At 33.8% G+C, this 25,643-nt stretch overlaps 1 protein-coding gene across 5 annotated transcripts in view; it reads left to right on the forward strand.

Annotated features, from left to right (window-relative positions):
* The window catches only part of Eps15 (epidermal growth factor receptor pathway substrate 15), a 121,990-nt gene that overhangs the window by 20,528 nt on the left and 75,819 nt on the right, over nucleotides 1-25,643 (forward strand). For 4 of the 5 annotated variants that reach the window (XM_048815408.1, XM_048815412.1, XM_048815410.1 and 1 more), the window contains 7 exons: nucleotides 1,298-1,363; nucleotides 2,121-2,246; nucleotides 4,277-4,336; nucleotides 15,411-15,611; nucleotides 16,438-16,583; nucleotides 18,671-18,827; nucleotides 23,282-23,367. In XM_048815408.1, the coding sequence (XP_048671365.1) occupies nucleotides 1,298-1,363; nucleotides 2,121-2,246; nucleotides 4,277-4,336; nucleotides 15,411-15,611; nucleotides 16,438-16,583; nucleotides 18,671-18,827; nucleotides 23,282-23,367 (842 nt within the window). The remainder of the gene's footprint in view (nucleotides 1-1,297; nucleotides 1,364-2,120; nucleotides 2,247-4,276; nucleotides 4,337-15,410; nucleotides 15,612-16,437; nucleotides 16,584-18,670; nucleotides 18,828-23,281; nucleotides 23,368-25,643) is intronic. The other variant, XM_048815409.1, reaches the window with a different exon arrangement.

A 25,643-nucleotide genomic window follows, 5' to 3' on the forward strand; every position in this document is an offset into this window, starting at 1 on the left:
GCATGATAGGCAAGTGATCTACACTGAACTTAAACCCAGCTCTAGTTTGTTTGCTTTTTTAATTTTTTTTTAGTTGTAGGTGGACACAATATATCTATTTATTTATTTTTTAATATGGTACTGAGGATAGAACCCAGTGCTGTTATGTGTGCTAGGCAAGCGCTATATCAATGAGCTACAACCTCAGCTCCTCTTTGTTTTTAAACTTAATATTTTAGAAGTATTAAGAATTTAACTGGGCTGGGGATGTGGCTCAAGCAGTAGCGCGCTCGCCTTGCATGCGTGCGGCCCGGGTTCGATCCTCAGCACCACATACCAACAAAGATGTTGTGTCCGCCAATAACTAAAAGAAATAAATATTAAAAAATTCTCTCTCTCTCTCTCTCTCTCCTCTCTCTTAAAAAAAAAAGAATTTAACTTCAGTTTGGGGGATGTCTGTACTTCTTTGTTTAGGCATGGAATCAAGTGTCAATATAGGGATTTGTTACCTAACTATTATTAAAAAGATTTTTCAAATATATTAATCTGGGTTGGGGCTGTGGCTTAGTTGTAGAGCACTTTCCTAGCATGTGTGAGGCACTGGGTTCGAGTCTCAGCACTGCATATGAATAAATGAATAAAATAAAGGTTCATCAACATCTTAAAAAACATTTAAAAAAATATTAATCTGTCTTCATCCAGATAAACATAATAATTGGGACATACTATTAATAGGTATTGTGTACTTAAAACTTACAAATGCTAAGTTGGTTTGTTTTCCCAGTTTTTAAAAGATAATATTGGGGAAAAGTCATCAGTTAATAGGACTTCAAATATTTTGTTAATATTCAGATATCTGCTGAGAATAGTGGTGCCTGACTATAATCCCAGCCACTTGGGAGGCTGAGGCAGGAGGATTGCAACTTTGAGGCTGGTCTCAGTAACTTAGTGAGGCCCTGCCTCAAAATAAAAAAAATTCAAAGGACTGGGAGTGCAACTCGGTGATGAAGCAACCCCTTGTTTAATCCTTGGTAACAAAAAAAAAAAAAAAAATTTCCAGATAACTTTATCTTTCAATTGTTGTAGGATTTCTTTTTTAGTACATATTTTACTTAGTCCTCCACAGTGATTTATGTGGTCAAGTGAAAATTGACTTTGTTTTAGTAGAAAATAGTTGAAAGTCTACTTAATGTAAGAAGTGTTTTAAGTGCTTAGAGATCCAGTGTTTTATATGAATATATTTAAATCCAAAGACCATTTTCCTTCATTGCTTATTGATATGAGAATTTCAACAATTCATGTGCTATTTACATTTTAGCATGATACCAGTAGTCCTTTACTAACCAGCGGAACCCCTGCAGCTGAGCTTCCATGGGCTGTTAAAGTAAGTAATTTGTGTTAACTATTCATTTCTTACTCCTGCTTTGCTTCCTACTCACTTATATCCTTTCCCCCTACTTCTGAAATACATTGCAATGAATGTTAGACTTTCATATGTATATTTAAGGATAATAGGAAAAGTACCCACACTGGAATCTTTGAGGGATCTTTCAGTTCTGTTAGTCATTTTGTGACCAAAAAAAAAAAAAAAATGAGGAATTTGGTATTGACTGGACAAATAATGAATAGAAGATTTTCATGTTATACAAGTAACATTTAAAATTTTAGGAGATGTCTTGTTGACAAGAAAAATAAATTTTGCTTTGGGAAAATTGGGGGAATCTTGGTGTTTGTTCCTAGAGTATTGATGTTTGTTTTTAAAAATTTCATTTGTTTGCATTTGAAATGTACCTAATACCATGTTTAGAAACTCATCAAATGTTATAAAATTGTGACTTATGAAAGTTACTTCCTTGCTGTATGTGTTTAAGTGAGAGAGTTAGAACTAGTTGTTTCTTTCTCTGAAATCTTTTGATTCTAACAAAGAGTGTTCCAGCTTCAAAAGGAATAGGGGACACTGGACTCTTAAGTAGAATCACTTTAAAATTATTAATTAATATATTTGATGAAAGTAAAAAAAAATGTTTTTTAAACGTTATTTTTAAAAATGTCTTCTATGAGGACTTGATTTTTATAACTGCAATCAAAACATTTCCACCATTACTTAACTTGTCATTGTTTTAAAAAACATTTTATTTTAGAGTGAAGATAAGGCCAAATATGATGCAATTTTTGATAGTTTAAGTCCAGTGGATGGATTTTTGTCTGGTGATAAAGTGAAGCCAGTGTTGCTCAACTCTAAGTTACCTGTGGAAATCCTTGGAAGAGTAAGATATTAAGTTTTAAATGTAGTATTTTCTGTATTATAACTTTATATTTACTAAGAGCACTTGTTGGTCATTATTAAATGTACAATCTTATTTTAAAGTTGCCTTATTATAAAATTTTCTGTGTCCTGACTTAATATATAAAATTATTCCCAATTTATTTGTGTTTTTTATTATTCCCTGTAAAATATAAGTGATTGAAGTTAGTTATATATATATAAGCCCCTTAAGCAGGTCCATTTTTCTTTGTGCTGTATGCTCTAATTTCCAACTGCATGACAGTTTTTAAAGACTATCAATATTTTATGTTTACCACTTACCCCATATATCATGTGGTCTCATAAGGAATAGTTTCATCTTTGAAATAATTAATTCTACTTTCTAACTTGAACTTTTTCTTGATCTTTTCTTTAGATACTTGCAAGACTTTAATTCTTTGATTTCACTCAGACCTTTAAATCTTAGACTCCTTTACTTTCCCTCTGTCTTTTTTTATTGTAGTAAGATGCATATAACATGATATTTGCCCTTTTATCCAATTTTAAATGTAAAGTAGTGTTAAGAATACTACATTGTTGTTCAACCATTACTATCATCTATCTTCATAACGTTTTCATCTTGTAAAACTAAAACTGTCACCCTGCCCTTTTTTTTTTTGGCTGTGCTAGGGGTTGAATCCAGGGCCTTGTGCATGCTAGGCAAAGGTTCTACCGCTAATCCATATCTCCAACCTTTCCCCTTATCTTTTGAAATTACTGTTTTCCTCATGCAGCTTGGTTTCCCCGACTCCTGGTCTATAATTCCATATTCTCTTCCCAGCTCCCTTTGCCACATTTTCTTCCATCTTCTCTACCTGATGAAATCATAAATTCTATTCTTTGACTTGAATTCTTTTTTTCCCGTTTTAAATTAGAAAATTTTTTAAATTTGATGGCCAATGTTATACTTATTTATCATGCACAACATGATGTTTTGAATATGTATATATTTATTTTTAACCATATATGTGTGTGTGTGTGTGTGTGTGTGTGTGTGTTTAAAGATGGCTACTTAGTGGGAATTATATTAAGATGTAAAATATATTAAGATCCATCTGTGAGAAAACAGAGATCTGTCTTAGGTTTCCCCAATATATTCTGACTTGAATTCTTGTCTCTCTAGATCTTTTTCCTAGATGCTTGCAAGAATTTTTTTTTTTTTAACTTCACTAAGTAGTCTCTGACTTTACTAAAAATCCAATTTTACATGAACCTAATTATCACTGGTTGCATATATGAGACAGCCTAATAAGATTAATGTCATCATAAATTTGTGATCACCAGCTTCAGGTGGGGTTCTTCCTATTGTTTAACACTCTTTTTTTGTTTCCAAAGTGATTTCTCTCTACTCTCTTTTCATATGTCAAACCTTATCTTCTCTCTCTAAACCTCTGGCCCTTACTTTCATTCCCTGCTTAAGCAGACCACATAGGGTCACATCCTGGCTATACTGCTTCTTAGTTGTGTGACCATGGACAAATAATTAGAAAACCACATCTTGGTTTTCTGATCTTTAAAATGGGCATATTTTCCAGTTTAGAGGGTTGTAAGCATCAAATATGATAATGTAAATAATGTACTCACTAGTACTGTTAATAGCTGCTTTGGTGATGTTGATGATGACAATAATGATGAAGGCAACATTACCACCACAGTACTTACACTACTTCTAGATGAGTGTTAACATAGATTGGGGGCTCAATAAATATTGATTTTAAAAAAAATCATGTATATGTTTCCCACTGTTTATTTCTCTACTATGTGGTAAGGATTGCAAACTGTAAATAATTGTGTCATTTTATTACTTGAATCTAAGTTTTTAGAAGCTTCCCATTACAATTAAGAAAAATCCAAACTCTGTTCAAGGCGTTTAATGACCAGGCACTTGCTTATCTCTACTTTTTTATATTTCTCTAGTATACTTTCTCTCTTAGTTCCTAAACAACACATGAAATGAAAGAACATTGATATTTCTCAATTTTCTCTTTTAAGGTTTGGGAATTGAGTGATATTGACCATGATGGAAAGCTTGACAGAGATGAGTTTGCAGTTGTAAGTAACTCTTAAAATATGAAATATCATAATGGTTTTATCATGTGAAAATTTACCCTTTTAATTAATCCTTGAAGGAAAACTATGTTTATCAGATTGTTGGTATAAACATTTTTACCTAGAATTTATAGGTAGTTAATAAATATTTTAAAATAAATGAGTAACAAAATGTGTTTGCTGTCTTCATTTTATTTGACTTTAAGGTACATTGTGATATATACTTTGATTAATGTACTATAAAGATGCTGAGTGATAATGTCTTTTATATCCTAACTTGATGAAATATCCTAGCACCTGCCTTTACGTGGAATAATTTTGCTCCAGATACATCCCCGTTTTCACATTGATTTTATTGAAAGGAAACGTGAATAATGCTTTAGTTACATTTCATTCATGAGGACAGAAGCTTTGACATTGTATCTGATAAAACCCATCTCAAGACATGTTATCTTGTAATTGGATAGTTAGTTCCAAGTAGAATATTTATCTCTTGAAATATTTACAAAAATTCTGCAGTGAGCTCATTTGTGTCTACCTTACTATCTTATTTTAAAATTAGTCTGTTCAAATTTTCTGTCTTGCTGAGGGACACACCTGTAATCCCAGCGACTTAGGAGGCTGAGACAGGAGGATCATGAGTTCAAAGCCAGCCTCAGCAATGGCGAGGCACTAAGCAATTCTGTGAGACCCTGTCTCTAAATAAAATACAAAATACGGCTGGGGATGTGGCTCAGTAGTTGAGTACCCCTGAGTTCAATCCCTGGTACCAAAAAAAAAATCTGTCTTTTTTTAAATTTTGCTAAGGAATTGTCTATTTATTTGACTTTGAAACTTCTTGCCACAAAATGCATTATTCTGGGGCTGGGGATGTGGCTCAAGCGGTAGTGCGCTCGCCTGGCATGCGTGCGGCCTGGGTTCAATCCTCAGCACCACATACAAAACAAAGATGTTGTGTCCGCCAAAAACTAGAAAATAAATATTAAAAAAAAAAAAATTCTCTCTCTTTCTCACTCTCTCTTTTTAAAAAAAATGCATTATTCTGTCAGTATCTTCTGAGTTTCTCATTTCATATCTTAAGTGTTTGTAGTTTTTAAAAAAAAATATATATATATATATTTTTTTAAAGGGAGAGATAATTTTTTAATATTTATTTTTTAGTTTTTGGCGGACACAACATCTTTGTTTGTATGTAGTGCTGAGGATCAAACCCGGGCTGCACGCATGCCAGGCGAGCACGCTACCGCTTGAGCCACATCCCCAGCCCCTTAAATATATTTTTAAAATTGTAGATGGACACAATACATTTATTTATTTTTGTGTGGTGCTGAGGATTGAACCCATTGCCTCATATATGTGAGGCAAGCGCTCTGCCATTGAGCCACAATCCCAGCCCCAAGTGTTTATAGTTTTGTTCCCTCTTTTTTTGTTGTTGGTGATTTAATCTATTATATAGTTTATTCATCTTTCAAGACTATCTTTTAGATTATTTATCCTTTTTGTTTTCATCCTTTTTCAGTTTATCTTAATTTTTTCTTCCTAGTTTCTTTTCATTTACTTGTCCTTTAAAATTTGTTTTTTTTAAATTACTTCTTTTATCTTTCATCTTTTTAAATATCATTTAAAGGATGTTTCTCTCAGAATATAGATTTAGATATATCCTATATATATAGTACAAAGTGTTTTCTTCCTACTTTTCAGATAATTTTTAGTTTTCTTCCATTGTCTGTTTAGGAATATGTTTTCTAATTTCAAAGAAGTTATGCTTGTTTGGCTTTTGATACATATGTATGTAATTTTAACTTGGTTGGATTAAGACTAAAGAATGTGGTCTGTAGAATCTCTTCTTTTTTTTTTTTTTTTTAGTATGGGCAGGGACAGGAGGGATAGGGGAGACAAGACGCTGGGGATCAAACCAGGGCTGCATGCATGCTAGGCAAGTCTTCTGCTGAGCTATATCCCCAGCCCTAAAATCACTACTTTAAGAAATATGTTAAGGTTTTCTTTATTGCCAGCTTCATGACATTTTTACATGCCCCATAGATAATGCCAGCATTTCTCTTTAGAGGATATTAGACTTCTATAAATTCATTATACCAAATTTATCAATTATGTAGTTTCTCTTTGTCCTTATTTTTTTTAGTCTTTGAATAAATTTCATCCTATTTCCTTCCTTTAAAAGCCAAAATTGTTTTTAAAACATGATAATATGTTTTTAAAATTATCATTATCATGTTTAAAAAATGGAGAAACAAAAACTTAAACTGACTTGAATTTATAGTCATAGTTCCTAGTCATTTTTGTTTTGATTTGAGTAATGGTTGGAAAGTGGTAAAGAATACACTCTCACAATGGTGGCAGAGGTTTTTCAAGTTATATATCAGGGGTTAAGTCAATTATTTGTGGAATGTTTTGGGGAAAGGGGATGTATTGAAAAGATTTGTATGTGATGTACCATGAAACATTGTTACACATAACACTTTATTTATTTTTGGTACCAGGAGTTGAACTCAGGGGCACTTAACTGTTGAGCAACATCCCCAGCCTTTTTTATTTTGTAACAGGGTCTTGCTAAGTCACCTAGAGCCTTTCTAAATAGCTGAGATTGGCTTTGAACTTGTGACCCTCCTGCCTTAGCCTCCTGAACTGCTGGGATTACAGGTGTGCGTCAACATAACCAGCTGTGTAAAGAAGTGTTTTTTTGTGTTAAGAATATTGGTACAAAATCTTTGACTTGGTAAGAGGTATTGAAGATTTTTTTTTCTTATAAAGATAAAACTTTTTAAATTTCAAAGGATTATTTGTATTAATATAGTTAGAAACAGGGAGAATAATGATATCCTCATTTAATAAATAGTAGTATATGCCAAGATAATTAAATAAACATAGTTTATTTTATATGCCCTGAAGCCTTTTCCTAGGCAACTTACTTTTTTAAAAAAATAAAAATGAATCTTATTAAAAGGATAATTTAAGAATAATAAACACAGGGCTAGGGATGTAGCTCAAGCGGTAGCGGGCTCGCCTGGCATGCGTGCAGCCCGGGTTCGATCCTCAGCACCACATACAAACAAAGATGTTGTGTCCGCCAAAAAAAATAAAAAATAAATATTAAAATTCTCTCTCTCTCTCTCTTTAAAAAAAAAAAAGAATAATAAACACAATTTCAGGAAATACCTACTTTAAATTTTGTTTTGTTTTATTTTTTAGTATGGGGGATTGAACCCAGGGGGTACTTAACCACTGAGTCACATCCCCAGCCCTTTTTATTTTTTATTATGAAAAATAGGCTCTCACTAAATTGCTTAGGGCCTTGCTAAATTGTTGAGGCTTGTCTTTACTTGCTCAGCCTCTTAAGTTGCTGGGATTACAGGTATGTGCCACTGTGCCTAGCTTACATTTTATTTTAAATAGTGAACATCCCTTTATCTTTTCTTAGATTTATTGTTAGTCATTTTTAACATTTGTTTTCTATGAACATTCTTTAGAAATTTTTTCAACTTTAAATTCTATCTTGTGTGATTTGATATACTACTTCTGTGCTTTTTTTGCTATGCGATATTTCTTGTTTATTGTGTATCTTTCTTGAAAATGGAGCATTTTTGTTTTTAATATTTTACCCATTTATGATGATACATGTATTGATTTTATTTCCCCAACTGTGTCTATTTATTTTACATTATTTTCTTCTTTATTTCTGTTTCTGTTGTTGCTGATGAATTTGTGATTCCTCCACCTCTTCCTCCTTGTTAATGTAGAAATTCTATTATAATGTCCCATTCTATTAATAATCAGTATGCCTTTTTCTGTACTCTAACATAGTTCTTCAATGTTTGCTAATAAGATTGTTCACCCTGACTCCAGTAAAATGAGGCATTTCAGTTATTTTTACTTCTCTTTTTCCCTATCTCACAGCTTTAGAACATTATGTGAAACTCAAATCCTAGCTTTTGCTCAGTTAATTTACTTCTTTTAGTTCTAGAATTTTCTTTGTAGTTTTGTTCAATATTAATTGTTTCACTAGCATTCTTTTGGTTTAGAATTTACCTGATATATCTTTTTCCATCCTTTAACTTTCATAAATGGAGCAACATAATCTGTATTTTTTTTCTTATTCTTTAAGATGGGATCTCCGTATATTGTCAGGATGGCCCTGAATTCCTGGTTTCTAGTGATGCTCTTGACTCAGCTTCCTGAGGAGCTGTAACTATAGGCATATACTACCGCACCCAGCTCTGTACTGTATTTTAAAATTAAAATTGCTACAATATTAGTAATTTAGCTTGTGCAAACAAAACTATAAGTCATGTGACTTGTCTTTATTTACAATCATTAATTTTAAAAAACTGAATTTTAAAAATTAATCTTAATGTTTCTTGAAAATTAAAGTAATTTAAAAATATTTTTGCAATAGAGAAATAACTTAAGACCTGAACATTTTAAATTATCTTCCAAAATAATGAATTGTTCACATATACTTACTCATATGATCTACCCTTTTAGACTGTGTCAATTTAGTTTGCAAGATTTTTTTGCTGAAATATAACAAAAGGGGTTGGGGTTGTGGCTTAGCGGTAGAGTGCTCGCCTAGCACTTTCGAGGCCCTAGGTTCAATCCTCAGCACCACATAAAAATAAATTAATAAAATAAAGATATTGTGTCCAACTACAACTAAAAAAATAAATATAAATTTTTTTTAAAAAAGAAATATAACAAATTCCCCTGAGATTATCTTATTTGACTAACTAATCAAACCTGGATTGAATATAAGAATCTTTATGTTCAACATGCACCTTTAAAATTCTTACCCATTTCCCCTTGGATTAAATGGTACAATTTGTTCATTTGTGTCAAGAGACCCAGTATAAAAATGAAGACTACAGATGTGTGGTTGTGTTTGTGTGTGTGTGTGTGTGTGTGTGTGTGTGTGTGTCTTTTAGAAATAACTTATTTCGACCCAGTGTGGTGATACATGTCTATAATTCCAGCTACTTGGGAGACTGAGGCAGAAGGATCTAAAGGTCAGCCTGGGCAACTTAGTAAGACCCTGTCTTAAAATAAAAAAAGATCTGGAGATATAGCTCAGTGGTAGAGTGTTTGCCATGTGCAAGACCCTGGGTTCCAACCCTAGTAACTGATACATACACATATTTATTTCACTAGTGAATCAAAACTGAATCTTTGTGTTCTAGATTTGCCTTTAAAACTCTTAACCAGTTGGGATTTTGGTTAATTTATTGTTTAATTGGGATCAATGAAGTCAATTCTAATTTGTGTAACATCCGTTGCTATGCAAACCTTTAATGAATGGTTCTTATTTCTTTTCAAATGTAAATTCTTTTTTAAATTTTTAAAAATTTGTTCTAGGGCTGGAGTTGTGGCTCAGTGGTAGAGTGCTTGCCTAGCATGCATGAGGCACTGGGTTCGATCCTCAGCACCACATAAAAATAAAGATACTGCGTCCAACTACAACTTAAAAAAAAAAAGCTTTAAAAAAATAAAATAAAGATATTGTGTAAAAAAATTTTTTTTAGATTGCATTTTGACACAAGTATAACTTCTTATTCTTGTTGTACATGATGTAAAATCACACTGGTCATATAATAATGTATATACATTATAGGTTAATAATGTTTGATTCATTCTGTTGTCCTTATCCCCTTCCCTCCCTTCACTCCCCTCTGCCTAATCCAAAGTGCTTCTATTCTTCTCTAACTCCCACCCGCTTATTGTGAATTAGCATTTGCATATCAGAGAAAACATTTGGCCTTTGGTTTTTTGGGATTGGCTTATTTCACTTAGTATGATATTCTCCAGCTCCATCCATTTATCTGCAAATGCCATAATTTCATTCTTCTTTAAAGCTGAGTAATATTCCATTGTGTGTGTGTGTGTGTATCATATTTTCTTTATACATTCATCTGTTGAAGGGCATCTAGGATGCTTCCATAGTTTAGCTATTGTGAATTGAGCTGCTATAAACATTGATGTGGCTGTGTCAATGTAGTATGCTGATTTTAAAAGTCCTTTGGGTATAAACTGAGAAGTGGCATAGCTGGGTCAAATGGTGGTTCCATTCCAAGTTTTCTGAGGAATCTTCATACTACTTTCCATAATGGTTGCACCAATTTGCAGTCCCAACAGTCCCTTTGTATACATTGTGTACCTTTTCCCGTACATTCTTGCCAGCATTTATTGTTGGATCTGTTCTTGATAATTGCCATTCTGACTGAAGTAAGATAAAATCTTAGAATAGTTTTGATTTTCATTTCTCTAATTGCTAGAGATGTTGAACACTTTTTCATATATTTGTTGATCAACTGTGTTGTTCTTCTGTGAATTGTCTGTTCAGTTGCTTAGCCCATTTATTGATTAGGTTTTTTTTTGGTGTTAAATTTTTTTAGTTCTTTATATATCCTAGAGATTAATGCTTTATCAGAGATGCATGTGATAAAGATTGTCTCCCAGTCTATAGGCTCTTCCTCACATTGATTGTTTCCCTTGCTGAGAAGAAGCCTTTTAATTTGAATCTATCCCATTTATTGATTCTTAATTTTACTTCTTGCGCTTTAGGAGTCTTGTTAAGGAACTCGGTTTGTAAGCCAACTTGGTGAAGATTTGGGCCTATTTTTTCTTCTATTAGGTGCAGGGTCTCTGTTCTAGTGCCTAAGTCTTTGATCCGCTTTGATTTTGAGCTTTGTGCAGGGTGAGAGATAGGGGTTTAATTTAATCAAATGTAAATTCTTAATGCTTTTTCATATTTTTTGAAGCCTAGTGGTTTAATTAAAACTTCTGAATCTAGAAAAATCTTTGAAAAAATTAATAAATGCATTTATAAAGTTCAAGCATGGAGGCTGGGGATATAGCGCAGTTGGTAGAGTGCTTGCCTTGCATGCACAAGGCCCTGGATTTGATCCCCAGCCCCACAGGGGGAAAAAAAAAAAGTTCAAGCATGGGTATTCTGACCACAACCAAAATGACTGTTTAGAGTTTTACATGTGTATACGTAAATGTATATACACATAAATGTGCTTTTTAAACTAGATCTACCCCCTTGAGTGTAGATTTTCTGTGATTCTCCATCGATATTTTATTTACTCATTGATGAATAAGCTGATTAGAGTATAGAAATATTAGAAATATAGCTCCCTGAATTTTCCTTCTGACTCATTTAGCTTGGTAGAAAGTTTCTAATAGGGCATTAAAGGGCTTCTTGGAAAAATGCAAAATAAAAAAAGATAAATGCTTCTAAGTTTAGTATCTATCTGTACCTGTCTGAAGGCATTTGCTAGTATATTTCAGTTTGAAAACTGACTATAATTTTTTTTTTTTGGTGAGTATGGTACAGTTACCTTTTTATTTGTGCCAGACTTTTTAAAACACACTTTTTTTTAGTTGTCAGTGGATCTTTATTTTATTTATATGTGATGCTGAGGATCGAACTGACTGCTCTCACATGTTAGGCAGGTTGTCTATCACTATGCTACAACTCGAGCCCTGTGCCAGACTTTTAATAAGATAAAGTACAGTGTAATAAGAAAGCAAACAATCGCAATCCAACAGAATTAGAAGTATTCTGTTCACTTTTTTTCTTTTATTGGTGAAAAATTGGGACTTCAGTTTTGTCAAGGAAACTATTTTCAAGACAACCTGAGATTGATATCTTCTCTGACTTTCAAAAAAAAAATGTGTTGTTTATGGTCAGCAAATGGCTAACATTTATTTTTTGTTGTAGTATTCACTTTTTCAGGAAGTGACTCTTGTCTGCAGCAAGCAGAGTGCTGACCTTTAATGTGCTTGCCAGTCACTTCTCTTAGAAAGGTACCAGTCTAATACTACAAATGCTGTGAATTTGGTTGAAAATATATGCTAGCCTGATTGTTTTCTTTCTGGAGTTTCAAGTTTTCTGAGACAGAAAATTTGTGTTTTCCTAAAACTGACATTGAGTTGGCTATATCTGAGTTGGCTAGTGTGTGGGTAGAGAATCTGGTTTGAGTCAAATAGGTAAAATTGGTCTCTGGATGCTGCACCTGGGAACTTGGTAAAATGAAAATTCTTTGACCTAGCCCTAAAAGAATCAGCCTTAATGATTTCAGAATTCTGAGTATAGGGCTATCAAACTGTTGAGGTAATTCTGATGTCTGCTAAAATATTGAGTACTCATGTATTAAACTTTAGCTTTATCAGTTGTAAAAAGAAAGCATGGGGTTTTAAAGTTACATGTGTGTTGCTAATAATGTTGATGAAATCTGGATAAAGTAAGAGCATTGTAGCTGGAAGATCTTTGAACCCTGCTGTGTGACTTCTTTACCATAATGTATTGGGCATCTCTGAGCCTTGGTTTCTACATTTATAAAGTATTAGGAATTGTAGAAATCATGAATCAATGTTGTTGTATTGGGCGTTCAATAAACATTAATTTGAAAGCTCCACAAAACTAAACTTAAAATCAAAAATAGATATCCACTTGGGAGAATTATAATTTTCAGTGGGGAAGAAAAAAAATCAAGTCGTATACAAGCTTTTTCATAATTGCTGCTGTAATTTTTTTTTTTTTAATTTGGTATTAGGGATTGAACTCAGAGGCACTTTACCACTTAGACATATCCCCAGCCCTTTTTATTTTTTATTTTGAGACAGTCTCAGTAAGTTGCTTCCGGCCTTGCTAAGTTGCTGAGGCTGGCCTGAAACTTGTGATCCTGCTGCCTTGAGTTACTGGAATTACAAGCGTTTGCCACTGCAACTGGCTCTGCTGCTGGATTCTTTCTAGAGGTTCTAAGCTATTTTGAGTAATTCATATCCTTAACTATAGTCATGGAAACTTTAAAAAAAAATCTGTTCTTTTTCTCCCTTTTTTATTTTTTTAAAGCCCTGGAAACTTTTCATATTCTACAAGTGTTGAAAGTGTCTTGAATCCTTTAAAATCTTGTAGCTTATGTCCTGGGAATATCTATAGGCAAGTTATCCCACTTTGTGTATATGCTTTAAGTATTTGTTAATTAAGAATATTTTAAAACAGGTAATACATTCTTATAGTTCAGAAATCAATACAAGAAGGCATTCAGTGAAAAAAAATTCTCAGTTCATTCCTGTCCTCAACTGCTCCAGTTACCCTACTCTATAACCAGGTATTTTTCTTCTTTTCCTGTCTCTCTTCCTAGAATTTCTTAATGCAGATATAAAAAAAATGAGTAAATATTTTTTCCTTACCACAAAAGATAACACTGTTCAACACTACATAGATTCTTGAGTTTCTTTTCAGAGTGCCACATGATTCTTTTTTTTCCCTGATCTATTGAAGACTGTATATAATTAAATTGAATCCAATTTAAGTGAATAATTTGATGAGTTCTGACAGTCATATACCTGTTAAAGTTCTATCATAGTTAAAATGCAGAATGTTTCTGCATGATTTTTCTTTCATTGCTTCATAGCATTTCATTGTATGGATATATCATAGTTTTGTTTGTTTGTTTTTTTGGTACTGGAGATTAAACCCCGGGGAGCTTTTCCACTGAGTTATATAACCAGTCCTTTTTATTTTTTATCTTAAGGCAAGATCTTGCTAAATTGCTAAGGGTCTTGCGAAGTTGCTGAGGCTGACCTGGAACTTGTGATCCTCCTGCCTCAGCCTCCCAGTTGCCAGGTTTACAGGTGTGTGCCACTGTGCCCAGCTATACTATAGTTTTTAAAACTGTATATTAACTGATGAACACTGGGTGCTGATACAAGTTTGCATTTAATAACCTTTGCAGCATTTTATATGTAGGCAAATAAATCTAAGGATGGGTTCCCAAATGTGAGATAGCTGAGCTAAAGAGAAAATACATTTGCAATTTGGTAGATGTTGCCATTATGCCCTTCAAAAGAGTATCAATTTGACCTCTGTAGGGGAGAAAAAATAATTTTCCCTCTACCCTATTAAGGTCTTGGTTGGGATATTTTTAACAAAAGATTTTAAAGAAAAGCAAGTCTATTAACTTATATATTTCTCATGTACATAGGAGACAACTCAGGGAAAGAGTAACTCTCAAAGAAGTTGCTTAAAACTCAGCTTATGTAGCGTCTTTAATAAAGAACATAAATTTTAGAGATGACAAGAAAAAAGAAAAAGACCTTGAGTCTGTAGGGGTTGCAAATTGTAAGAAGATAGATATATATGGAGCTAATGATAGATAAAGTCTAGTTAGTAGGCAAGTTTGTTACATGGATTCTTCTGATATGCCATCTCCAGGCTGATAAGGGTCTAGAGTTGTTTTGGGGAGGAAATTCATTCTTACAGAAAGAAGAAGGCATACCTTTGTAAACTCAAGTCCTTCCTATAGGCACATAGCAGGAGAGCAGAGAACTTTTTGTTTGTATTTGCTGCTTCTTAGTTGTCTTCAGCCCAAAATAATTCTTATACCAAAGTGGTGTGTTTGCAGTTGACATATTTTGTTACCCTCAGTTGCCCAATAGCAATCTATGACAGTGCCTATTTCCTCACAGTTTAGCTAAGAACACATTATTAAACCTTGTATTTTTGCCAGCGAGGTAGAAAATGGTATTTACTATAACTTTAACTTGTAGTTTTCTTATTAAGAGTGAAATTGAATTTATATCAATTTGTATGTTTGTATGTTATGTTATTTGTATGTTAAAGGATGGGCCATTTATAATATTTAGTTTTCTTTAAAGTATCTGTACACTTTATTTTTCTGTTGGACTTAAGGTTATCTTCTCTTAATTCTAGGAGCATTTTATATATTCAGGAATTACTTCTTTCTTTATAGATACTATCCCCCGCCCCCCATTATCATTTGCCTTTGTCTTTGTAGTAACTTTAGTTAAAGGGTGTGTATCTAAATTTTTTAGCTGCTTGGAATATTTTCCTAAATATTGCTTAGCTTTGATTACTTTTCTTCCTCCTTCCTTTCATTTCTTCCTATTTTTCTCTTACTTTCCCTCCTAGCCTAATTTCTTAAAGAAGGATTTGAGACAGCTTTTAGATTATTTGTTGTTGAGTAATAATGAACTCATTGGGTAAATGTTGTTAAATGATTTTAATATATATGATCCTGGTTCATCTTTTTTGAAGGCCATGTTTTTGGTATATTCCGCATTGGAGAAAGAACCTGTGCCAATGGCCTTGCCTCCAGCCTTGGTGCCACCTTCTAAGAGAAAAACGGTCAGTATATCAGGCTCTATGCGGTTGATCCCCTCTTCAGCATCAGCCAAGGAATCTTACCACTCCTTACCACCTGTAGGCATTTTACCTACCAAAGCACCATTAAGACAGGTATAAATTTATCAGTGTTAAAGGAGTTTTCTTTTAGCAAAGTGCATGTCATTTAACAGTTGAATTACTTTATAAAGTTAGAGAAAACTGATAAAGGGATTGAAGACTTAGAGCTGCCTTTGGTTGAACTTACATGAGACGTTCCAGAGGAGACATATTCTTTTGTATTGCCGTAACTCATATGTAAAGCTCAGTGTTTCATTGGCTTTACTTATATCTGCCTGGAATTGGAGATGGTAGATGCTACATGCTAACATGGCATGCTTGTCGTGGCATAATTAATATTTGGTTTTGCTTGATCTTCAGTTAACTCTTGATTCTTTGGGATCTGATTATCCAATTCTAGTTTGTCCATGACCTTTTTCTCCCTCTGACCTGCCTCTTGTCAGGTTGAGTAAAGCAAAGTGGTGACAGGATCTGCAAATTGGCCAGTTTGGCTATAGTTAATAATACTGGATGGAGCTATAGAAAATGAAGGTTGAGAATCATATGAATATTTTATTTCCCAGTTACTTGTGTTAATGTGGGATTTCCTGGTCAAGAGTTAACTATGCTTGAATTTACTCATTACTTAAAAGAAAAAAAAAAAAGTTAAAATGGGCATCTATATGTATATAGTCCCAACTGATCTGGCCCAACTGATCTGTATTTTTAAAATTTTCTCTTCACCACAGCATTTTGGTTACTATATGATGGAAGTGATACACTGTTGTGGTTAGTGGGATAGACTTGTCCAGAATATGATATATACTGTCAGGGGTTGAAAGAGTGACATTTCAAAGTTTGTTTCATTTTGGCAGAAATACTGTTTTTCCCCCCTCTCTAGTGGGTTGTATCCCCTGCAGAAAAAGCTAAGTATGATGAAATCTTCCTGAAAACTGATAAAGATATGGATGGATTTGTATCAGGATTGGAGGTCCGTGAAATTTTCCTGAAAACGGGCTTACCGTCTACCTTACTGGCCCATATTTGGTAAGACTTTATTTTATTTAAAGGGATTTTTAAAAAAATATGTATGGTTTTGTGTGGGGTCTAGTTTTGTGCACTCTTAACTTTAGTCATTTTTGCAAGCAGGATAGTTTTTGTTTCCGAATTTTTTCTAGAGAAAATTTTAAATCTGAAGAGTTCTTCTGAGTAATTGACAAAAGCTTGAGTATAGGTTTCTTGAAATTTTATAAGATTGAAAGTGTCAATTGTTATTAGAGTGTTAAAATTCACCATTTGTTTATCTTAAACTTAAAATTTTAATGGAGATTCAAAATATGTGAAATATAAGCAATCTAAGAAACAGTGTCTTTAAGGCTTACTTGTATAATTCTATAGGGTATATGTATACTTTCACACTTCATTTAACACATTCGATCATTTAAAAATACAGATCCTTTTCTGGGTGTGGTGGTACATGCTTGAAATCCCAGCTACTCACAAGGCTAAGGCAGGAAGATCACAAGTTCAAGGCCAACCTGGGCAACTAAGCAAGACTCTATCTCAAGAAAAAAAAAAATGGGGCCAGGGGATGGCACTTGGGAGGTAGCTGAGTACTAGAGCATTTGCTTAGCTTGTGTAAGGTCATGGGTTCAATGCCCAGTACCCCGATTACTCTCACATGAGACACAATTCAGTGTATTTATTTTTCTTCTTTTATTTGTTTTTTTTCCAACTCAGTGTTTTAAATGAATTTATCATTAAATGTGATATTGTATATGAGCATGCTTTGAAGTGTGCCTCCTACCAATCCAGCTAACTATTACCAGAAGTAGTTTTGAGGTTTTCAAGAGGTAGCAGATATCAGAAGTGAAACAAAATAGTTGCAAAGAGAAAACTTAGAAAAGAACAGAGCAGGGTGGTAGATCTGCCTTAAAAGGGACAAATACCCCAAACTGGGAAAAATTAAACATGCATGACTAACTTTTTGAGTGCCTACATTAGGCATAATACTCAATAAATAGCAGCTGTCACAGTTGGGATTGGCATTTTGTGCAGACTTTTAATGTATCTAATCTTTAATTCTCATAGTAACCTTTCAGGATGGGTATTATCTCCATTTTATAGATAAGGAAACTAAAGCTTAGAGAGGTTAAAAAGCTTGGTTCAGGTCACAAGAAGGAAACAAATAGAAATGCTGGAATTTTAAGTCTGTTTGATACTGTGACCTGTAGTCTTTTTATCAGGCTACGCTGGCTCTCAAATAATTAAACAGATCGGGACTATTTATTTATTAAGCTAAGTCTTAATAAATGAATGAGTCAAAGAAAGAAAATAAGATGAAACATTGTGTTTCTCTTCAAGTGATTTTGTAAAGCTTTCCAGATTGCTGCCTTCTCCTCACATGTAATCTCCATTTGCAGCTGTTCTTTCTGCTTTGGCTTAGAGATCTTTGTGTCTTCCTATTCCAAGAATTTCAGGAAGCAAGCTGACATGGAAATTTTCCTTGTTTTGGATTTGTTAAAGTGCCATTAATGAACTAAATTTTCTGAGACTTAGGTTTCATTTTTAACATCTTTTAAAGTTAAAAATTTGAGGAGTTGGGAATGTTGGGATTCTTTGGCCCACCATAACATTTACTCTGTAGTGGTTCTGGGAAATAATGAGAAAGCACAAAGTAAACCAAATTAGTGAGGCCTCTGCTGAGCACTAGGGTGAACATTCTCTTTTTACAATCTTATCTGTCTCTTCTGGCATTTGAGTGAATTTTAGACAAGCTGCAAGTTGGTGTTACTGTCTTTTAAAAAATTCAACTAATTGTTTTTAAAAAGGTACATAGTTGGATTATTCTTTTTCCTTTTTTTTTTTTCTTTTGGTATCGGGTATTGAACTCAGGAGTACTTGACCACTGAGCCACATTCCCAGCCCTATTTTGTATTTTATTTAGAGACACGGTCTCACTGAGTTGCTTAGCGCCTCACTTTTGCTGGGACTGGCTTTGAACTTTTGATCCTCCTGCCTCAGCCTTCTGAACTGCTGGAATTACAGGCATGCACCATCACATCAGCTGTCCTTGAGTTTGAGGATGGTAGTTGTTGCACTTATATACTGTTCTTTTTTGTTTGTTTGTACAGGGCATTATGTGACACAAAGAACTGTGGGAAACTTTCAAAGGATCAGTTTGCCTTGGCTTTCTACTTAATCAATCAAAAGTTAGTAAAGGGCATTGATCCTCCTCACATTCTTAATCCTGAGATGATTCCACCATCAGACAGGACCAGTTTGCAAAAGGTAAGACAACTTAAAAGAAAATCCGAATGCATTAATAGAAAGGAACAAGTGTCCTGTCAAATTATAGACTTGGTTTGAATGGAATAGGAGAAATATGTATCTGGCTAGTAGCATAGTACTACATAGTTTGTAGTTTAATTGGTGCCTATAAAGATGTTCATGTGTGTCTTATATAACATCCTTAGTCTGTATCTTGTTTACCCAACTATTCATTACATATATGACAACTATATTTTCCAATCTTAAATTGGAAGAACTCAGTCTTATTTTTCCCTTCATGGATTTATGAATTAATTTTTATGAATAAAGTATGAAAACTAAATGAAGGCTATTAAATTATTGTGTTCCATTTTATGGTTCACTCTTAAAGGAAACAGTACAAATTTAGAAAAAAATTATAGGAGATAATAATCGTTTGGTGTCAATTTTATAATCAAAAAGCCCTCAAGAAAACATTATGTTGAGTATACATCTGTGTGTGACTTGCCATAGATGACCCTTCATTCCTGAGTTTGCATATCTGAGCAGTTAAAAGCAAGTTTTAGTTATTTTGGGTTTTTGGCCAGTAGTGGGAATTTCCAAAACTTCATTATTTCAACCATATTGTGCCTTATTTTTCTCACATTATCTAGAAATTCTTCCTGCCTAGTGCATTTATGATTTTTTGGCTTGTAATAGACCTTTAAAGGTACTTGCATACGGGCTGTAGCTGTAGCTCATTGGTAGAGCGCCCGCCTTGCACGTGTGAGGCACTGGGTTTGATCTTCAGCAACACATAAAAATTAAATAAAGACATTGTGTCCAACTACAACTAAAATTAAAAAAAAAAAAGATACTTGCATACTGTAAAGTCTGTTTGCCTTTAAAAATAAATGTGTAGCGAAATGTTTAATTGCCCATGGGATGATCTCTTGAGCTCAGGTGTTCAAGGCCAGCCTGAGCAACATAGCAAGACTTTTTCTCAAAGTAAACAAAAAACAAAAACTATATTTAAATATGGCCTGTAAAATAATCATTGGTGTGGTAATTTTTTCAGGATTGTTTAAAATAGGAGCTGTCAAATGTGTGCTATGTATAAGGAGGTTCTCTTTCAAATATCAATATAAAATGAGTGAAAGGACGATCAGTTGAGTAAGGAAGGAGAATGGCGGGGAAGAAGAAAGGGAGGGCAAATGGCAAAGGTGGGCAGGGGTAGTAGGTGGTGACGTGACAGAAATTAAAATTCACTTCTATGCATATGATTTTATTGAGTTTAACCCAACAATTATGCATCTCTATAATGCTGTAATTTAAAAAGTAAATATAATGTTTTGGTTTTGCATTAATTTTGTGACAAGGGTTTAAAAAATCCCATTTTAACCTAATAAAAGTCAACATTGGATTTTTTTTCCCCTAAGTAAACTAAATGAAATTTACTGCCACTGGATATAGAGAGCTACTTATAGAGTATTTTTTTTTTTTTAAAGATTGGTGTGATTTTTTTTTTATACCTGTATTTTATTTATTTATTTTTACGTGGTGTTGAGGATCGAACCCAGTACACATGCTAGGTGGGTGCTGTACCGCTAAGCCCCAGCCCCAGCCCCTTGTTCTTGTTTTTAATAAAATAAAAATTTTATTATCTGTTTTGTGAGGGTCTTTTTTGATGGGGGTTGGTAGTACTTTGCGAATTTTTAAAAATTGCTTTTGTTAAAGATAATATTACTGAATTTGTATTTATGTCTTGTGCTATGTAACTGTATTTCATTTATAGAATACTGTGTTGGCTTATCCTCTCACACATTTAGATTTTTTTCCATGCCTCCTTTATATTATAACTACTAATAAGACTTTCACCAACACAAAATTATGACAGATTTCTGAAGCAAATTGTTCACTGAAGTCTCTGTAATGTTAGTAGATATTTGAAGTTGCATCTGGGTATACACAGTTTTTATTTTAGTAGGTTTATCTGAAGTCTGTTCACTAGAACATAGAAAACTTTTTGTCAGTTTTGTGTTGGATATCAGCATTCATCGAAATGGGATTTTATCACTGTTGACTTATCTATTAACCAAAAATGTAATACTAAAATAAAATTTGCATTCATTTTATCTTTCAGATCATCTCTTTTATCTGTATAATCGATTTTTTAAAATACGGCTTTTTTTTTTTTTTTTTTGGGGGCAGCTTTGACTAATCCTTTTGAATGTTGCTTTCCTTTCTGTGTTTTTTCTAGTTTGGACTATTTTTTCCATTCTGCAGCACTCTGCTTTTCGCCTTTCTTGTACTGTCAGTTTCTTAACTCTACTCTCCCTCAAGGTTAGAGCTTTATTTTATGCCTTTTTTGTAGCCTTACAGGTTTTGGTTTACACTATACATTTTGAAATTAGAAGTTTTTTATGAGCAAAGTTGATTCAGAGAAAATAACCTAAACAGTATGCTTTTGTTATATATCACTTGGTCCTTGTGTATTTTAGCTTGCCTTCCCTGGGTTCTCTGATCCACTTAAAATCATCAATGTGGAATTTTTGTGTAATGCACAAAACAGGGTGAGAGAAAATATGTTGAAAGGTTTACTAATTACATTTTTCTTCAGATACCTTCCAAATGTTGTATATAATAATAGCTGAACTTTTTTCTTGCTTCCTGGTTTTGTGCCATTCTAGTCATCTAAGATATTACCTTCAAACCAATTTGTCTCATTCTGTCTTCTTAATTAATGATATTTTATTAGGAAAGATGGTCAAAAATGAGTCACTTGTAAATTAAAGTGACAGAAGAGGTGTGGAAGTCATGTGTTTTTGGATGTGCTTGCACCTCTGATAGCAAATTTCTCAGTAGCATTTATGTGTAGAAGTTACTCTTGGCGATGAAAGTGAGACCAAGTGCTATTTTTTTCATTTTATTTACTTGTTTGGCTGTCTTGTGTGGCTTAGCTAACCAGACAAGTTTAAACAGTTATAATTCTAGGGAATAACTGTCACATTCAGAAATCTACTTTAATACTTCTAATTTAATATGGCATTAATAAGGGTTTTGTGTATCAGTGGAGTACAGTAAAACAGTATATTTGATATGAATCTAAAATATAAAATTGAAAATATCATTTTTCATAGATGAATTTTCATATTGATAGTCAAAACAGCTCAGTGCTAAAAATGCAATATGGCATTAAAAAAACAGAAGGAATTATTTGCCAATTTTGTGGATCATCAAGTTTACTTTTAACATATACTTTTAACATGTACTTAATGATCTTGACATGCAAGTGCCAAGGGGCATAGTGTAAAATGGCACTTGAATTTAATCAGAAGACTCTTGATTTAGCTGTTAGCTAAATTTGTGCAGCCATTGAATCTGTTTCCTTAGCTATATAATGGGGTTAATAATAATATCTGCCCTACCTCCTTCCCTAACAACCCACTTTTTATATTAGTTTTGAGAATTGACCAATGGATTTGACAGTGCTTATGAATTACAAGTGACCATATAAATGTGAAGTATAGGATATTGTTGTGCAAGTTGATGACATAAGTTCATAAGAATGTAATTTTTAATTCTACTGAGTTTTATATTTTACTAATAAGGTCATCAATATATGTAACATTTTAGAAATGTGATTATTTTGTTATTTGTCATTCTCGTTGTAGCACTGGGTATAAGTGTTTAAAGGAATAGTTATTTTTTGCTCTGACTTCAACCAGCCATATAGAACCTCATTTATAGTTTACAAAGGAGATATATTTCATTTAATTTGTTAAATGGCCAGGGCAGAGATTATTTCCCTATCTTACAGGTGAAGATCATGCAGCTAGTAAAATAGTAGAGTTGTGAATAAACTCAGCTGAATTTTCTAAGTGCAGGTATCATTTAGGGACCAATTTTTGTACCTTCTTATTGAAAGAAAACCATATATAAAGGATGTCATGTATAAAGACAGTCTTTTATGTGGTGATACTAATACTTACTATAGAAAATATACCTGAGCAGTTTGTTTTTACTTGAAACAGACACTGAATGTATTTAACCAAAGTAAAATATTTATTGAACTAAGTCAACCATTATAATTCTGAGATTCAACAAAAAATTGCATACTTATTCTGTGTCAAATGATATAATTACAAACAAATCCTCCATTGATTTCCCTAAGAAATTTATACTTTGGTGGAGGAATTAGTTTATAAATCTGGTATTTGTTTTACTGCAAAATTCTGAACAGGCTAGAATCAAGTCACAAAAACTTTTGGATGTGAGGTGAGGATACATTTTATAGAATAACAGCTTTTTAAGGATTTAAGGGAACTTATATTACTATATAATTATACCAGATATGATTTTATTAAATGAATTAAAAGTATTAATAATGCAGTAAAATATGTAATACCTTGTATCTGTGTATAGTTTTTAGCATTTTCAGTGCTTGGCCTTATCTAACTTTATAGTAATGCGTAATTGTGAACTTTTTTTTTCAGAACATCATAGGATCAAGTCCTGTTGCAGATTTCTCTGCTATTAAGGAGCTAGATACGCTTAACAATGAAATAGTTGACCTGCAGAGGTATGTAAATTAAAATTACAGGTGACTTCATATACATATCTACATAGAATATATATGTATGGTGTATATGTGTGTACATGCACACACCCTTCTGTTTCTGATACATAGTTTGGTAAATACTACCTTGTTCATCTTTACCATAATTCTATCTAAATGGAATCTTTATGCCTTATTTCATTAAATATAAGGCAACCTTTATTTGCAGGATGTGCTTTGTATCTACATGAGTTTCAATGACCTTAGTATCGTCTCTTTGAACAACAAACATGACTTGACATCCTGTACACTTAGTCTGTGCAACTTTTGGAATCTCATTACTTAGTTTGAGTTAATTTACTTTATACAAATCTGACCAAATTCTCAACTTTTTGAAAATTAGCCTTTGTTTTGTTACACAAAGCCTCTAAGCTGGACTCTGTAGCATATACCTGAAATTCCAGCAACTTGGGAGGCTGAGGCAGAAAGATTGTGAGTTAGAAGCCAACCTTAGCCATTTAGTGAGATTCTTAGCAACTTAGATCCTGTCATAAAATAGTTCGGTGGTTAAGTATCCCTGGGTTCATTCCATAGGAAAACAAAACAAAAGCAAAAAAACAAAAACAAAATACCTCTAATAAACAAAAACAATGAAAAAACATCCTTGGTGATCATATAGTCCACTTTCTTTCTTACTCATGGGGGGATGGGGGAAATCCAATGTCACATATCAAATTACAGATGGTGCTTGTATCAGATTGAAAAGTTCAGCATTCTTTCTTTTATATAATTTTGCCTCTTATTAAGATTTAAACATTTTCAACTTTGGTTTGAAATAAGAAAAATAAGCATTTGGTTACCAAATTTGTAATGATGTTTGGGCTTCTTATTTTCAGATAGTCCTTAAATAATTTTGCTTGGTTTGTTTATGTGAGACACATTTTATAGTGGCTATATTTGAATATGTTTGTCTTTCTGTACCTATCAAGCCTGTGAAAATAGGCATATACCCCAGTGTTTTAGGATTTGCTTTCTTGGCTTCCACAGTAGTTCTTTAATATATGAAATACTTTTAAAAAATATTTTTTCTTTTTTTAGTCATCCATGGACCTTTATTTTATTTATTTATATGTGGTGCTGGGAATCGAACCCAGTGCCTCATACATGCTAGGCAAGTGCTTTACCACTGAGCTACAACCCCAGCCCAGTATAAAATACTCTTATAGTGAGTTTCAATATTAATTAGAGTGTCGTAATAAAATGCCCTTGCCTAAACCACCGATTGTAATGTGTGTTATATTTTGGTCAATTAAGCTTTCAGTAACTTTTAGTAACCATAATGTTCAGGGGTACCAATGTCAGTCTTTGTAGTGAATAAAAAATAACAATTTAAAAACATTGTATTTGGGCTGGGGATGTGGCTCAAGTGGTAGCGTGCTTGCCTGGCTTGCATGCGGCGCTGGGTTCAATCCTCAGCACCACATACAAATAAAGATGTTGTGTCTGCCGAAAACTAAAAAATAAATATTAAAAAATTCTCTCTCTGTCTCTCTCTCTCTCTCAAAAAACAAACAAACAAACAAACAAAAAAACCATTGTATCTAACATTTTCTAACTGTGTTATGAAAGTTAAGAGTTTTAAAACTTTGTTAGGGGAGAAGGAAGATGGCGGCGAGGGGAGTGCATTGCCCCCGTGTGCTGCTTCACTGTGTGGGAGTATGACAAGTCAGGACGGCTAAAGGATATCTTGTTAGGAATTTCCAGCAATAGTGGGGTGCTCCGGAACCTGGAGGAAGGATTTCCATCGCACGAGGATCGGCTACGGGGACTCAAACGCGAGAGGTTTGTCGCACGGAGGGTAACACTGCTTATTCAGCAAATCGCCCCGCGGCTAGAGTCTGCAGCGCGCGCTGGGATAGAGACTCAGGGTTATAGCGCTGCAGTTTCTGCCAGCCGCGCAAGCACCGTACTCAGGGCTGAATTCTGGGTTCGAGACGGGGGAAGGAAGCGGTCCATCTCGGTTCTCCACACCGGTCAGACCACAGAGGACGCCAGCAGCCACCATGTTGGTAAACTGACGTCACCTTCCCTGTTTTCGACTGACCGCAGCTCATTCAGCCATAGATCAGGTAATTTCAGGCTGCAATTCGCCTGCGTCTTGCAGACAGATTGCTAGGGTTCAGCGCCTGGGTGCTTCTTAGAACCTGATCTTATCGGAGCGAACACCGAGCGCAGGGCGGCCGAGTTCCGGCTCCCGGAACCGTCCCGGAACCGCCCTGGCCCAGGGCTGCGAAGCCTGC

The sequence above is a fragment of the Marmota marmota genome, unplaced genomic scaffold, assembly GCF_001458135.2.
Source record: "Marmota marmota marmota unplaced genomic scaffold, marMar, whole genome shotgun sequence".
In the NCBI taxonomy this organism is placed as follows: Eukaryota; Metazoa; Chordata; class Mammalia; order Rodentia; family Sciuridae; genus Marmota; species Marmota marmota.